Source organism: Trachemys scripta, chromosome 19 (assembly GCF_013100865.1).
Source record: "Trachemys scripta elegans isolate TJP31775 chromosome 19, CAS_Tse_1.0, whole genome shotgun sequence".
Taxonomy (NCBI): domain Eukaryota; kingdom Metazoa; phylum Chordata; order Testudines; family Emydidae; genus Trachemys; species Trachemys scripta.
Window position 1 is genome coordinate 21,658,875 of NC_048316.1, and position 15,475 is coordinate 21,674,349.

At 58.7% G+C, this 15,475-nt stretch overlaps 1 protein-coding gene across 2 annotated transcripts in view; it reads left to right on the top strand.

The window, feature by feature from the left end:
- The window catches only part of RAP1GAP (RAP1 GTPase activating protein), a 179,649-nt gene that overhangs the window by 13,356 nt on the left and 150,818 nt on the right, over positions 1-15,475 (top strand). Inside the window, exons 1-2 of one of the 2 annotated variants that reach the window (XM_034753284.1) lie at positions 4,417-4,506; positions 12,863-12,898. In XM_034753284.1, the coding sequence (XP_034609175.1) occupies positions 4,463-4,506; positions 12,863-12,898 (80 nt within the window). In that variant the 5' untranslated portion in view covers positions 4,417-4,462. Of the gene's footprint in view, positions 1-4,416; positions 4,507-12,862; positions 12,899-15,475 lie in introns of those variants that run through there. The other variant, XM_034753291.1, reaches the window with a different exon arrangement.

Consider the following 15,475-nt stretch of genomic DNA (forward strand, 5'->3'; position numbering starts at 1 on the left):
CCTTTATTTAGATCCAGTTGTTGCACAGCTGTCCACTCCCATGTGACCAGGTGCCTCCCCAGGCCCCTTCCCCCTTCTCATTGCAGCAGTCAGCATTAATGTGTGCTAAAATCCACCTTCTCCAGCAGAAAGGCTTCAGTGCGGGGGGGGGGGGGGGGGGGGGGGGGGGGGGGGGGGGGGGGGGGGGGGGCTGGCCTGGGGGCCTGGGAGGTTCCTTCCCCTCCTGCACCACTCTGCTTTCAGTGGTTCCTGGGGCCGCCTGGCTCTGCCCTTAGTGAGCCCAAGGCTGATTTGCTCCTGCTTTTCAGGGAGGCAGGTGAGCAGAACAGGCACGTGGTCTCTTTCATGCTGGAGTCGGGGCCCCAGGCCTGAACAGAGGCTCTGTGGGTGGCCCCATCTCCCAGAGGCAGCGATTGGGCACAGTGACAGCAAGGGGCCAGCATGGCCCCACCTCCGGCCTGGAGGCTGAGATGTCTCTGGTGCTGCCCCTGCCGTGGGAGCAGTGGCAGGGTCTGGCAAGGGAAGGGCAAAGCAGCCACAGGTGTGAGCCTGCCCCCTGGAGCGTTAGCTGGTGGCACTGCTCCCGTCGCTGGGCTGCACATCCCACCCAGGCTGGAGAGCCGGCGTTAGGAACCTTGGCTCGTTAATGATCCCTGGCTTCTGAGTAGTGCCCCCTGGAGCTGCGCCCCGTGAGGCCAGTGCCCCAGCAGCAGGCACGCTGGCATGGCAGGATCCTGGGTGTAGAGAGGGGAAGAGATGGGGCTGGCACAGAGGCACTTACTCCACATGTGTAACATACAACGGGGGCTCTCGCCTGGGCGGATAGAGCCTGAGATGTCAGGGGCCAGACTCAGTGGGGGGCAGGGGGCCATGGCAGCAGGGCAGGGATAGAGTGAGCATGGCTCTCTCGGAGTTCAGGCCAGCCCCTTTGCCCAGCCCTGAGCTATTCCTGTGTGTCTGGGGGTGAGGGGATGTCTCGGAGCTGCATGAGTCTCATGAGTGTTAATGGGGATTCCTCCAGGACAGAAGGAGCTTCTGCCTTCCCAGCCACTGAGGTGCAGCCACTTTTGGGGTGCTGTTTAACAGCTCATAGCAACACCATGATATAGGACACTGAGCAACTGCGACTCCCCATCTCGCTGCTGCTGCCAGGGTTGATTTGGGGAGGTGGACGGGGATATCCCCTGAGCTGGGATTTGGGCAGGAGGCCAGGGCTGGCCCTGAATGTGAAGGGGCCATGAGACGTCCAGTGACTGAGGATGGGCCGGGCCGTGGTGTGATGTCTCACGCAGTAGCTCCCAGTGCTCTATGTGCACTCGGGGTATTGCTAGCGCTGTGCCCAGGTGTCAAGGAGTGTGGGGGGAGACAAGGCCCTGCACCCCCGGCTTCCTGTGATTCACCAGGACTCTCAGCCAGCCAGTAAAGCAGAAGGTTTATTTGGGCGACAGGAACACAGTCCAAGACAGGTCTTGCAGGTACAGCCAACAGGACCTCCCCCCAGTTAGGTCCATCTTGGGGTCCCAGGGGGGTCTGGGCTCCCCTCCATTACACCAGCCAGCTCCTGAAACTCCAACTCCCTCCAGCCTCTCCCCGGCTCCTCCCCCAGCCTTTGTCCAGTTTCCCAGGCAGAGGTGTCACCTGGCTCCAACCCCCTTCCTGGGTTCTCAGGTTACATGCTCAGGTATCTTCCCTCAAGGTCAGTCTCCCATCCCCCAGTGCAGACTGTCCCAGCCAGACTCCCCACTCAGCATTCAAAGACCCCATTAAGAACAGTCCCAGTTCCTCACACCAGGCTCAGCTCGGCAGGGCCCTGCTCAGCATGTGAGTCTGGACACAGCCACAGCCAGGCAGTGGGGGCTGCTGGGACCCCTTCGCTTGGCTGCAGGACAGAGCCAGGAGGTGCTGGCAGGGGCGGGGGAGCTCAGGGAGGGTGCCGGGGCGGACAGAGCAGGAATCAGGGTGCCCAGCGGTGAGGTGGCTGACATGGGCTGTGGTGTGCTGCTGTGTGGGAAGCCAGCAGCAGTGGGTGTGTGCGTGTGTGTGGTGAGGGGGTTGTGCTGGGAGGGAGGGTATGGTGTGAGTGCAGGGGGTATAGGGATTGGTCCTGCTTTGAGCAGCGGGTTGGACTAAATGACCTCCTGAGGTCCCTTCCAACCCTGAGATTCTATGGTAGGGTGTGTGAGTGTGCTGGGGTGTGGTGTGGGAGGGGTTGTGCAGGAGGTATAGTGTGGGGCACACGGGGGCAGTGTGTGTGTGTGTTGTGCAGGGGGTGTAGTGTGTTTAGATTGTGTTGTAGGGTATGGTATGTGTGTATAGGTTCTGCGGGGGGATAGTGTGGGTGTGTAGGTGGGTTGTGCAGAGGGTAAAGTGTGGGTGGTATGTGTGCAGAGGGCAGAGTATGTGCGTGTAGGTTGTGCTGGGGGTATACTGTGTGGATGGGATGTTGTGCAGGGAGCTATAGTGTGTTTGTGGAGAGGGGTTCTGCAGGGAAGTGTGTATGGGGTAGTGTTTGTATAGGTTGTGCCAGAGGGTATTTGTGGGAATTTTGCAGGGATAGTGTGTGTGTGTGTGTGTGTGTGTGTGTGTGTGTGTGTGTGGTGGGCTTGTGCAAGGGTTATATAGTGTGGTAGAGGAGTTTTGCAGGGGGTATAGTGTGTGTTGGGGGGGTTGTGCGGGGTACATAGTGTGGGGGGGGATTGTGCTGGGGCGTAGTGTGTGTGTGTAGGTGGGTTGTGAAGGAGGGTACAGTGGCAGGTTGTGTAGGATGTATAGGGTTGTGCAGGGGGATTGTGTGTGTCTGTAGGAATATAGAATGGTGCAGAGGGTATAGTGTGCGTGTGTGTGGGTATAGTGTGTGTGTGTTGTGCTGGAGGGTATAATGTGGGGGGCTGTGCAAGGGGTATTGTGTGGGTTGCGAAGGAGTGTATAGTGGAGAGTAAGGTGTATAGTGTGTGTGTATATAGGGTTGTGCAGAGGTATTGTGTGTGTCTGTGTGGAGTGTTGTGCAGGGGATACAATGTGTGTATAGGATAATGCAGAGGATATAGTATGTGTGTAGGGTGTGCAGAGTACATACAGTGTGTGTGTCTTGGATGATGCAGAAGATATAGTGTGTGTGTTTGTGGGTGTGTAGGGTTGTGTAGGGGTGTAAGGTGCAGGGTGTAGTGTGTGGAGCAGGCTTGTGCAGCTGTGTATGCAGAAAGTAGTGTGTGTGTCTATGCAGGGGTGTACAGTGTATGTGTGGAGGGTCGTGGAGCAGGTACTGTGTGTGTGTGTCTCTGTGTAAGATTTACAGTGGGTACAGTGTGTGTGAATAGCATGCAGGGGATATACTGTGTGTGTGTGTAGGGTTGTGCAGGGGGTACAGTGTGTTTGTGCATGTGTGTAGGAATATTGTGTGTGTGTGTGTTGTGCAGGGCTGTATAGTTGGGGGCTGGGCGGGTCGGTGCTTGGCAGCCACATAACCCGATACTCTGCTCCCACCCCAATTGATTTCCCTGCTGGGCCCGTCCTGGCCTCTCACTCCCCCCCCGCCCAGCCTGGCAGGCGCCCCAGGAGCCGAGCTGGGCCGAGTGGGCGCTGCCCTGGGGCACAGAACAAGGGCTGCCAGTATCCCTTCCCTCCCTCCACTCACCCGCCTCCCCCTGGGAACAATCCACAGGCTTGTTGGGTTCACGCTGCCTGGGGGTTGTGGTCAATGGGTTCCAAACACGCCCAGCCCCCCTCCTGGTCTGTGCAGCCCCCCTAAATATGCCCAGGCTCTCCCACATTTTGTGTAATCCCCCGAAACATGCGCACCTCACCCCCCCATTTTGTACAGCTCCCTCTCTCCAGTTCGATGCTGTGATGCCCAGTGTGTAGGTTTGTGATACTGCCCTGGAGAAGCTCACAGCAGCGCTGGGTTGGGGACCAGCTGTGGCCTAGAGTAGAGCGCTCCCTGCTTGTGGCTCCTTGTGCTGATGGTGCTAACCCTCCAGGAGCGGGTCTGGCTGGGGCCGAGACCCCATTGGTGATGGTGTGACAGGGGGCTGGGGTCTCTGTACCCATGAGAAATGGCTGGTGCTGGTGAGGCTCCCGTGGGTGAATGGCAGGCACCAGCCCCGCTCAGCTAATGGGCTCCCTGGTGCCCAGTGGAGACGTGGAGTTAATGGCTCCCTGGGCAGCTCCTCGCCAGCTGCTCCAGGTGGTTCCCTGCTTCAGGGGCCCTGCGAGGCACGGCTGGGTTGCTGGGTGACACTTACCCATTGGCAGAGCCGGGGCCTGCCCTGTCTGTGCTGGCTGGAGCCGGGCAAAGTTTGGGCGGGACAGAAGCTGGAGCGGGTGGGGAGGGGGCGGGGGAGGCAGCGAGGCGAGGCCGGTAGCGTAACTGGCTCTGGACTCTGCAGCTGCAGCAGCCGGCGATCGGGACAGGCTGTCACTGGTGTCCCCAGCTCCAACAGCTGGCCTGCCCGCGCCTGCCGGCATGAGCGCCAGGAAGCGGAGCTTCACCTTCGGAGCCTACGGAGGGTAGGTGCCCCCGCACAGGGCCACTCGCCTGGGATCGCTGCACCCAGGGAGCACCCGGCATCTGTGGGCAGGGAGGGGTCCCTGAGACCCACACACATGAGAGCAACAGAGCTGGGCAGAATGGATGGGGGCTGGGCAAAGTTGCTCATGCAGCTCTGTCGGTGCCCCCACTCTCAACCTGCAGCCCCCTGCGACCCCAGACCTGGGCTGCCCACAGCCAGTGCCCTTCACTGCCAACCCACAGCCCCCTTCTAACCCAGACTTGAGCTCCCCCAGCAACTCTGCTGGTACCCCTCAATCCTGACTCGCAGCCCCCTTCCTAGCCCAGCCCTTTGCTCCCCACACACAGCTCTGCTGGCACCCCTTAATCTTGACCTGCAGCCCTGGGCTCCCCCCCAGCTCTGCGAGTCCTGATCTGCAGCCTGCTTTACGAGTCCAGTTCTGGCCACCCTTCCCCTGGTTCTGTGATCTTCCTGCGGCAGTACCTGCTATTCCAGCTCTGCCCCGGCACTCTTGGTCAGGTCCGTACCTGTGTGGCTCAGTCAGGTGGGGGTGGGGGTGTCTCTTGCTTGACGGTGCAGGTGTTTGCACACACCAGGGAGCTAGACAGCAAGAGCCTGTGAGCTCTCCGCACGGGGTGCAAGGGGCTGGGCGTGGGCCGGGGGGTCTGGCTCACAGCCCCTGGGGACTAAGGACAGACAATTTGTGAGCGACAAGCAGGAGAATGAGTGTGGGATGTGCCAATGCACCCAGAGCTCAGAAGAGAAGCAGGGATTGTGCCACTCAGCAGTCTCCCTCCAGGCAAGGAAGCTGCCCATATGGGGGGAGCCCACAACTCAGCAGCAGGACTCCTGGGTTCTATTCTCTGCATGGCCACTGGTTCACCATGTAGCCATCGGCAAGTTCCTTTTCTGGGCCCCAGTTTCCCCACTCAGACACTTATCTATCTATCTATCTATGGAGCTATATCTATCTCCTAGAACTGGAAGGGACACTGAAAGGTCATTGAGTCCAGCCCCCTGCCTTCACTAGCAGGAGCAAGTACTGATTTTGCCCCAGGTCCCTAAGTGGCCCCTGAAGGATTGAACTCACAACACTGGGTTTAGCAGGCCAATACTCAAACCACTGAGCTAGCCCTCCCCCTTGCCTTCCTCATTCCCTCCTCTTGGTGCCCCTGGGCTGGAGGGTGCTGGCAATGCAGTGGGTGGGCATCATGCATTGAGAAGAGACCATGCTGATGACCTAGTCTGAGCACCAAACCAGTAGGTTAGTGATGGCTGGGGAATATAACTTAGGAGTCCTGCCTCTCAGCCCCTGCTCTAAGCACTGGATCCCACTCCCTGCCTGGATTCAGTCCCTCTTCCCAACCACCCCATCTGAGGTTGCCTCCTCTCTGGGCAGGTGTCCCTGCTTGGTGGGAGTCAGCCGTGAACAGGCCCAGATAGAGGAGGGCGCTTGCTGGGGTGGAGGGCTCAGCTGAGGTTTGGGGGTGCGCCTCAGGCTTGGGGGGCTGTGGGAAGTGCTGGTGTCAGAGTCAAAGAGAATTTTTAAACCTCCTTCTGCATCTGCCCTCCAAAGACTGAGCGCTAGCTCCAGCCCTGCATGTCCCTCAGACGATCGCTCTCTCTCACGGGGCGGGGGGCATTCTGTAGAAATTCAGCTCGGCAAACTCGTTTCACTTGCAACCTGGGTCAGGATTCAAACCCAGGTCCTTGTAAGAGAAAGGGGGAGGAGGGTGTTCGGTTTGGCCCCACCCCTAGTTCTTGGGAGGGGTCTGAGAGCAGGGCAAGGAGCTGCCTATAGAGATAACGGGAAGGTCCCTTGTGGCTGCACCGTTCTCCCAGAGGCTGGGGCCGTGGTGGGGGAGGGTTTGCTGTGGGTTCAGGAGGGGATGGGGTCGCGTGCTGTGGTGAGCGCGTCCCAGCTGTGAACGGAGATGGCGGCTGATGACGGGGCAATTGGCCAGCGTCAGAATGTGGGTCCCAGCAGCGGGCTAGGACCTGGCCCTACAGAGTCAGCTGGGGGCAGGCTCCCAGCTCGGAGCTCAGCAGTGGACTGAGGTTGGAGGGGCTGGTAGGCTTGCACTGAGCCAGTAATCATGATGGCACTGGGTGCTCAGACCCTGCTGTACCCACCACAGCGCTGGCCAGACACGGATTAACCCCCTGCCCTCAGGAGCCATTAACCAGCACTGCACAGGGCAATTGGCAATGGAACAGTACGAGGGGCCCCGGCAGAGCTGTGAGGAGGGCAGGGGTCTCGGGGCAGGGATGAAGGGGCTTGGCAGAGCTGGGGGCAGGGCGGGGCTGTGGGCGGGGGATGAAGGGGCTTGGCAGAGCTGGGGGCAGGGCGGGGCTGTGGGCGGGGGATGGAGGGGCCCAGCAGAGCTGAGGGGGGGCAGGGCGGGGCTAGCCGGGCGCTGCAGATCAGGACTGCGGGGCACTGGCCGAGCTGCGAGGTGCATGCAACACTTGCCTGCCCTGGCTCAGGGGGCCGCCTGCCCCGATGCTGTTTGCGGTGATTTCCTCCTGCTGAATCATGTGCTCTCATTGAGCACATGGGCCCTGGCAGGGAGCCGGGACTGGGCTGCCCACGGGGCTGGACAATGGGCCTGCTGCCTCGAGGCTGAGGGGCTTGGGCCCAGCGTTATGGGAGAGTCGCTTCCAAGCTCTGTGACACCTGGACGAGGAGTTCTGTGCCTCCTGGGGCTGGAGCCAGTCTGGGAGCCAGGGGCTGGAGGATACTCATCAGGTGGCCTGGGGAGATCTGGCTGGAGGAGGCCAGTGTGTGCAGGGCAGTGGGCTGGGGCGGATCTGTGCACTGGAGGAGATGGGGGCTCTGAAGTGTGTGGGGGAGATCAGGGTCTGTGCACTGGAGGATTGAGGGGAAATTTGGGGATGGGGGGCTGTGCTTGTGGGGGGGAGGTGCTGTGCTGGGGGGCCTGGGGGGCTGTGCTGGGGGATGGGGGGCTATGTTAAATGCAGGGCAGTACAGCCAGTGGGCTAAAACAACAGGTTCCTGCCAGGTCAGCCCTGGCCTGTGATCAGTTGGTGGCCTTGAGCTTCAGGCCCTGCTTAGACCCTGCATCTCGCCCTCATTCCCGATGCGCCCGCGGGCACCGGCACTTGGGCTGGGGACTCTTGTCTGCCAGGATGGGGCTCCAGCCGCCCCTTGAGCCTGGAGGTGCAGCATCAGTTCCCAGCGCCCGCCTGTGTCTGGCCCCAGCACCCATGGCCCCAGCCGCGCTGCTCCCTGGAAAGGTGCTGCCAGCATACACACTGCAGCGCCAGCCCCTGGCTAGGGACTGGGGCAGAGCTGGGGACATGGGACAATAATCGCTGCGGTGCCAGGGATTGATGGCCTCTTGTGTGGCCACTGGGGGCTGGGTGGGCCTGGCCCAAACCCTCCAGCATCTGGATGTCTCCAAAGGCTGGTGGGTCCCAGACAGGGAACCTCAGGACCCCATCCCTAAATGTTGCAGGCTCTGGCTTGCTGCCTGGAAGTGCCTGGGTGCGGCCCTTCCCCTGCAGGGCGGGGACCCCACACTTGTGCTGTGACTCCAAGGGCCTGTCCCAGAGCCCGCCCTCTGCAATGAAGGCGCTGGAGACACCGAGCAGGCAACAGTGGATTAAGGGGTGCTGTTGGATTTGCACAAAGGTGGGTTGCTCCCATCGCTGAGCACTGGGGCTGGTGCTGCTGCCCCGTGCCCGTGTGCGGTGGGGCATGTGCAGACACACCCACTGGGAGCTGTAGCGTTTCACCTCTGTGTTGCTTTGAACCCTGCCCTGGTCAGCAGAGAGCCCTGGGCCGGCCCAGGCATGTCTGACCACAGCTGAGATGCCGCAAGTTGTTTGGGGCTCAGACTGGCCTTATCAGTGCGGGTACTACTTGTTCTACTTGACCACTGTACGTACAGTGTCTCCCTTGTTCGCCTTGGCCGAGAGGTGCAAGCTGATTGGACAGCCCTGGCCTGGCCTCCTGGCCCTGCCTCGCCCACCGGGCTCAGCCCCACCAATGGGGAACTAGCACCCTTCCTTGGGCAGGCACCTGGCAGGTCTTGTTCCCCCATTGCACAAAGGTGGCTGGAAATCCCATCTCTTGGGGTGGAGGCGGGAGGGATTCTACTCTGGGAGTGGCTCTGAGCTTGCCCCCACTGTAGAGCTGGTGTTACAAGGGCTGGGGAATGGAGAGAGACACAGGCCTGGGACTGGCAAGGGCAAGAACTGGCTCCCTGGGAGCTCCCCCAGCCAGCGCTCCTATCTATCCCTGCTGTACCTCTGCTGAGAGATGTTGGAGCTAGACTGGGGGTGACGCTGACTCCATTGTCTACAACACCCCCTAGTTACCAGGCCAGACCCCTGGATAGGCCTGGCCAGAGACCTGCCCACAGTAATCCCCAGGGCAGAGCTTTGAGAACAGTCAGAGATGGAGAATCCATCACGACCCTGGTGAATTGGTCCAATGCTTAATTACTGTCACTGGTAAAAATGCTTAATTACTGTCACTGGTACTGTTCGCCTTAGTCTGAACGTGTCTAGCCTCAGCTTCCAGCCACTGGGTCAGGTCAGACCTGTCGCTGCCAGACTGACGAGCCCCTTAGGAAATATTTGTTCCCCACGTAAGTACTTACAGGCTGGGATCAAGTCACCCCCGAACCTTCTCTTTGTTAGGCTAAATGGATGGAGCTCCGTGAGTCAGTCACTATATGGCAGGTTTTCTAACCCTTTAATCATTCCCCTGGCTCTTCTCTGACCCCTCTCCAGTTTATCAGCATCCTCCTTGAGCTGTGGCTGGATGCCAGCAGCAGACACCCCAGTGCCAAGCACAGAGGTAAAATAACCTCTTGACTCCTACTCGAGATATTTGAATGCATAACCCAGGTACCTGATTACCCTTTTGGCCAGGGTATTGCCCTGGGATCTCGTGTTCAGCTGATCATTCCCCATGACCCCCAGTCTTGTTCTGAAGGGCTGGGAATGGAGCCAGGCTAGGCGGGGCTGGGGGAGAAATGAAAATTCACCCTCATCTGCTTGGAATGTGTTTACTGCTCTGGGGCCGGGCTCACAGTGCATTAGTTGCCAGGATACCCTCTGTACATCGCCAGGCCGCGGGGGCTCAGGCACATTAGCACGTACCTGCCTCTCCAGGGCACCTAGCCTTGCAAACACCAGAAGGGCTCCTCCATGCACCAGGTGGGGTGCGGACTGTCGCCTAGGCAACTGCTGAGCACAGCTGCGCAATGCCTCGCACCAAGGCTACTCCCCTCCCACACGTGTGCACCTTGGCACTTGTGGGCACAGCCCCACACGCTGAACTCACTGGAGTGAGCTCTGGGGCACTGCTGGGGAGTGATGGTTGTTAGGGTGCATTTTAGTCACTGCCCCGTGCCAGCTGGCACGCTGCGACTGCCCAGTCCAAGGGGCTCTCCCAGTTTATCCACCTCCCCGAAGGCAGTAGCTAGGTTGAGGGAAGAACCTAGCGCTGTCTATACGGTGGCTAGGTGGGTTTCACTGCATCACTCGGTGGATTTGTCACACCCCTGTGCGATGTCGCCGTGTCGGCCTCACTTAGATCTGGGGCTAGACTCCAGAGCTCCTGCCTGCCAGCTCCGGCCACTGCACTGCACTGCCAGCTCCTTGCTCTTCGTACAGTGTCTCCAGCCCCAGCCCTGCCCAGCACATGCTGCACTGCCCACTCAGTGCTAATGACAGAGGAATTGGCGCACCCGTAACACCCTCCTTTGCCTGTCTTGCTGCCTGGCCAAGTGTCCACGGCACTTCCGGGACTGGGAAACGTTGCCACGCTTCTGTTAGCTGAGCTCAGCTGGCGTTATTGTGACCTGCCCCCAGTTCAGCATCAGTCTCTTCAGTCAAGAGTGAGACCAGTAGCGACAGCTAATCCCTCTGCCACCTTGCAGCTGGGGGGCTTTGGGCTGAGGCCTGATGCATATGAGGAAAGCTGCCCCAGTTTAACTGCACTGAGCTAGTTAAATGGAGAAATCTCTTCCCCAGCTGTGCCCAGTGTTTGCAGAGGGCCTGAGTCTGTTACAACCCCACTAGAGAGCTGCAGCAGCTCCTGCTTTTAGCTTTGGAGTCCCCGATCAGTTTTCAGTGTCAGCCACTCACACATGCATGCACTGAACCTGGTTTAACCCTTGTATAAATCAGTTTAACTTAATGGGGTTATTCACTGATGCAAGCTGAAGTGCCGTCAGCTACGGTTAAGCCAGTTTAAGTGCATCAGCATTAAGGAGTTTGCCCCAATTTCAGTGCATTGATTTAGTTAAATTGTTGTCTCTTTTCTCATCTAGACCAGGCCTAAGCTTCCGGTCCGGAGTCAAGAGCCCTGCCTGGGAAAGAGAAGGGCCCCCTCCCAGGAGGCAGCCAGCAATCCCCAGAGACCCAGACCAAAGAGGCTAGGAAGAGCTTCGTTACCTTAAAACAAAACTCTGATTTGGGATTTAACCCTTCCTCTGGGTGTTCAGCCCCCAGAGCCCTACAGGAGAATCTGGAAGTGAAACTGACTAGAAACAAACTGGAAACTCACTAGTCTGGTTATTGACTGAGACCAGGAAGATGCAGCCAGAGGGCATGGAGAAGAGGAAATGAGGGGCCAGATTTTCAGCTGGTGAGAATTGGCTGTAACACAAGTGAAGTCAATGGGCTTGAACCCCAGCTGGTGTGAATTGCTGCTGCTTCACTGAAGTCAATGGCACAATGCTGATTTCTACCAGCTAAGGATCTGACCCTCCAAGTTTAAAATTCTCCCCATTTTCATGAAGGCCCAGGCCAGGCTGGCTTGGGGGCTGTTCCAAGCCCCTTTGGGGTTTGCCTCAGCGCCTTGGCTCAGCATATCGCTTCCCTGCTGTGTTTTGCAGCACGCTGGCTGCTGTGCCTAGGGTGACCAGACAGCAAGTGTGAAAAATCGAGACGGGGGTGGGGGGTAATAGGAGCCTATATAAGAAAAAGACCCAAAAATCGGGACTGTCCCTATACAATTGGAACATCTGGTCACCCTAGCTGTGCCTCATGCCAGAGGTGGCTGTGTCTCAGTCGTGGGGCGGGGCGGGTTCCTCCCAGGTGAAACAGGCTCTGGAGATGAGCGTGCTGCTGGGGGAAGCAGTGTCCAGGGTGTGTTTCCAGACTGTCTTGTTTAAGCCAGCCCCAGGGCTGCGCAGGAAGCTGCCGGATGCCTGAGCTGGCTGGACAGGTTCCAGGACACAAGACTTGTTTTTACCCCTGCTCTGAGGACAGGTTGGGCTGCAGGCGGTGGAACGGGGGAGGGGCAGGGACTGGCTTTTTGTTGGGGTTTGCACGGTACCGAACTCAATGGGGGCCTGGATCATGATTGTGGCCTTTATGTGCCCCCTCAACATACCCAGTAATAATGGCTCGCCAGGCTCTCCGGACTGAATGAGACTGGGCCAGGATCCCCCCGCAGGCCCCATTCTGCCCAGCTCCCTGCCCCTGCCTCGCCCCTGCTGCTGCCCGCGGCTCCAGGGCGTGTTTGAGAGGTTCCCCCCGCATGGTGGGAAGGGAACAGGGTAGAGTGGGGGGCTGTGAAGGGTCTGGATGAATGGTGGCTAATAATAAGCAGGCCTGGCCATCCAGCCCTTTCTCCAAGACGGTCCCAAGCACCAGCCACAATTCAATAGGGTCCAATCCTGGGAGTGCTCACTGTGGTCAGGGGCATGAAGGGTGTGGGGTAGGGAGCGTGGGATTGGCCTGGAGGGGTCCCAGCACCTCAAGCTGTGGGGTCATGGGGAGAATGCTTGGCCTTTCCAAAGCCCTCTAGCCCTGCTGAGCTGAGTCCTGCCCGATGCCAGGGCCTGGGAACTGGCTCTCTGGGCCTGCTTCTCCCTGGTGCTGGTGCCCTCTCTGCCTGGGTTCGCGGCTTCTCTGTGCCAGCTTGGCTGATTGGGCCTGAGGTTTGTTCCCTCCAGCTCATTGCCTCCTCGGCTCGGCTCAGCTCAGCTCCACCACACGGTGCAGCTGGCTACAGGCCTGGCGTGGATCACTCTTCTCCCTGCTTGGTTCCCGCTGCCTGCAAGACACTCTCCCCCGTGGCTCCCCAAATCCCATTCACCCCCTGGTGCTGCCCTGCGTGGCTAGCCCTGACTGCCCATCCCCTCACACACAAGCGAGAGAGCATTCTCTGCAGCTGTCTGCCCCTCCCTGCCTGCTCTCCAGGTCTCCGGACACAGCTCCCCTTCCTCGCGGCCCCGATGTCCCCCTGGAGGCCGTTGGTCACCAGCCGGGTGATATGGATGGATGAGGGAGCCCTGCAGGCTGGAGGGGCCCTTGTCCCCTAGGGCCATGGCCACCCGTCTAACTGGCTTCTCCATCTTGTTTTTCAGGGTGGACAAGTCATTCATCTATCACAGACGCCTCCGGTGAGTAGGTGACTGGCCCTGTGGTCCTTGCTGCATCCTGGAGGAGGCCGGGGTGGAGTGGGGACAGATGGGGCTCTCCGAGGCATGGGGCGGCCAGGGGCTCAGGCTGTCGGGGGTGCGGGGAGGCTGTGAGTGTTGTGGCTCTCAGGGCAGTTTCTGGAGCCCTCACTTGGAAGGACAGAGAGATATTAGCAAGAGGCCTAGCCCACCCAGGGTTGTGGGGCACAGCGATGGGGTGGGTTTAGAGCCACGCGTGGGGGGCTGCTGGGAGCTGGGATGGGCTCAGAGCCAGCTGCCGGGGGCGCAGGGAGGGGCTGGGACTAGTTGTTCAGGACAGGACATGAGGAGCTGAGTTGGCTCTAGAATGGCTGAGCTGAAGGATTCCAGTGACAATTGTTCTGCCCCTGGCTAATGGGAGCTGCAGTAGAGCAGATGTCCTGAGGATATGCCAGGGGGCCCTGAGGATCCCGTGGGATCCTGGGTCTTAATGTCACTGTTTGTGCGGAATGAGCAGGGGCCGGGTTTCCAAACAGGCAGCCAGCACTCAGGGATAGGTGGTAGGTGCTTGCCTGGCTCAGTGCCCGCAGTGACCTGCCTGTGGCAGTGTGTGGGGCAGGGCAGGGTCGGAGTGAAGGGAGGGGCAGGACGAGGATTTCTAGGACCAAGTTCGTAGCTGGAGTCTGGACGTGAGGGCCAGGGGCACATCCCCTGCAGGGCTCCTGCAGCGGGGCCAAAGCAGCCTGAGAGCCGACAATGGGCACTTAGCTCCCTGGCCGCCTCCCAGACGCTCTGGGTGCCTGGGCGGTGCCAAGCTGAAAGGGGCATTGTCCCTGTGAGAGGGATGCTGCCAGCTTGGCAGAGTCTGGCATTGGCATGGGCCTGAGGGGCATTGGCCACATTGGGTCCTGGCAGGTTCCTGTGACATGCGCTGTACAGGGCAGGAGGTGACCTCCAGAGGGCAGAGCTCGGCTTGGGGCCTGGGTGCACACTGACCCGCACCAGCTGCATGTCAGCCCCTGAGCCTAGCATTGCATTGGCCCTGTGGGGGCCGGACCAGGCAGCCATTAGGTGGCACCGTAGAGCTGGAGTGTTGATGTCGCGGAGCCCCAGGGGAGCCAAGGGGCAGCTTGCTCTGGGTTTTTAACCCCATAGTACCCTCCTCCCCCGCAGCGCATGGGGGAGGCTTTAGCTTCACCATTGGTGACGGTCTCCTGCCTTGGAACGGGAGCTGCAGACTCTGAGCTCCCAGGGCTCCCTGAAGCACCACAGAGCCACTCAGAGGGGAGAAAGGGCTGCCCAGTGGCCAGAGCACTAGCTAAGACCTGGGAAATCCTCAGCACTGCCACAGCCTTCCCGTGTGACCTCGGGCCTGTCCCTTAGCCTCTCTGCTGCAGTTGCCATCTGTACAGTGGGGTAACAGCTGTGCCCTGCTATTAGTGAGGCGCTCAGATACCATAATCCTAGGCTGGATAAGTACTTGCGCTAGGAAGAGATTCTGCCCCTCCCCCCTCCGCAGCAATGGCATCAGCTGGGCCTGGAGCTCTGCTGGATCAGGGCACGGGGCTCTAGAACTCAGAGTGCTTTGAATGCGGGGGCGGGGGGGTTAGGTTGGTGTTATCTGACCCCCAGTTCCCAGCTGGAGGAGGCGAGACACAGGGACAGGAGGCGGGCCTGGCCCCATAGGCAGTCAGTGAGTCACCAGGCCCAGATGGGATTCACCCAAGAGTTCTGAAGAACTCAAATGTGAAATTGCAGAACTACTAACTGTGGTTTGTAACCTATCATTTAAATCAGCTTCATACCAGATGACTGGAGGACAGCTAATGTGATGCCAATTTTTAAAAAGGGCTCCAAACGTGACCCCGGCAATTACAGGCCTGACTTCAGTACCGGGCAAACTGGTTGAAACTAGAACAAAATTATCAGACAGTTAGATGAACATAATTTGTTGGGGAAGAGTCAACATGGTTTTTGTAAAGGGAAATCATGCCTCACCAATCTACTAGAATTCCTTGAGGGGGTCAACAAGCATTTTGGCCAGGGGGAAATAGTGTGCTTACATTTTCAGAAAGCCTTTGACAAGGTCCCTCACCAAAGGCTCTTAAGCAAAGTAAGCTGTCATGAGATAAGAGGGAAGGTCCTCTCATGGATTGGTAACTGGTTAAAAGATAGGAAACAAATGATAGCAATAAATGGTCAGTTTTCAGACTGGAGAGAGGTAAATAGTGGTGGCCCCCAGGGTCTGTACTGGGCCCAGTCCTATTCCACATATTCATAAATGATCTGGAAAAGGGGGGAAACAGTGAGATGGCAAAATTTGAAGATGATACAAAACTACTCAAGATAGTTAAGTCCCAGGCAGACTATGAAGAGCTACAAAAGGATCTCACAAAACTGAGTGACTGGGCAACAAAATGGCAGATGAAATTCAATGTTGATAAATGCAAAGTAATGCACACTGGAAAACATAATCACGTCTATACATATAAAATGATGGGGTGTAAATTAGCTGTTACCTCTCAAGAAAGAGATCTTGGAGTCATTGTGAATAGTTCTCTGGAAACATCCACTCAATGT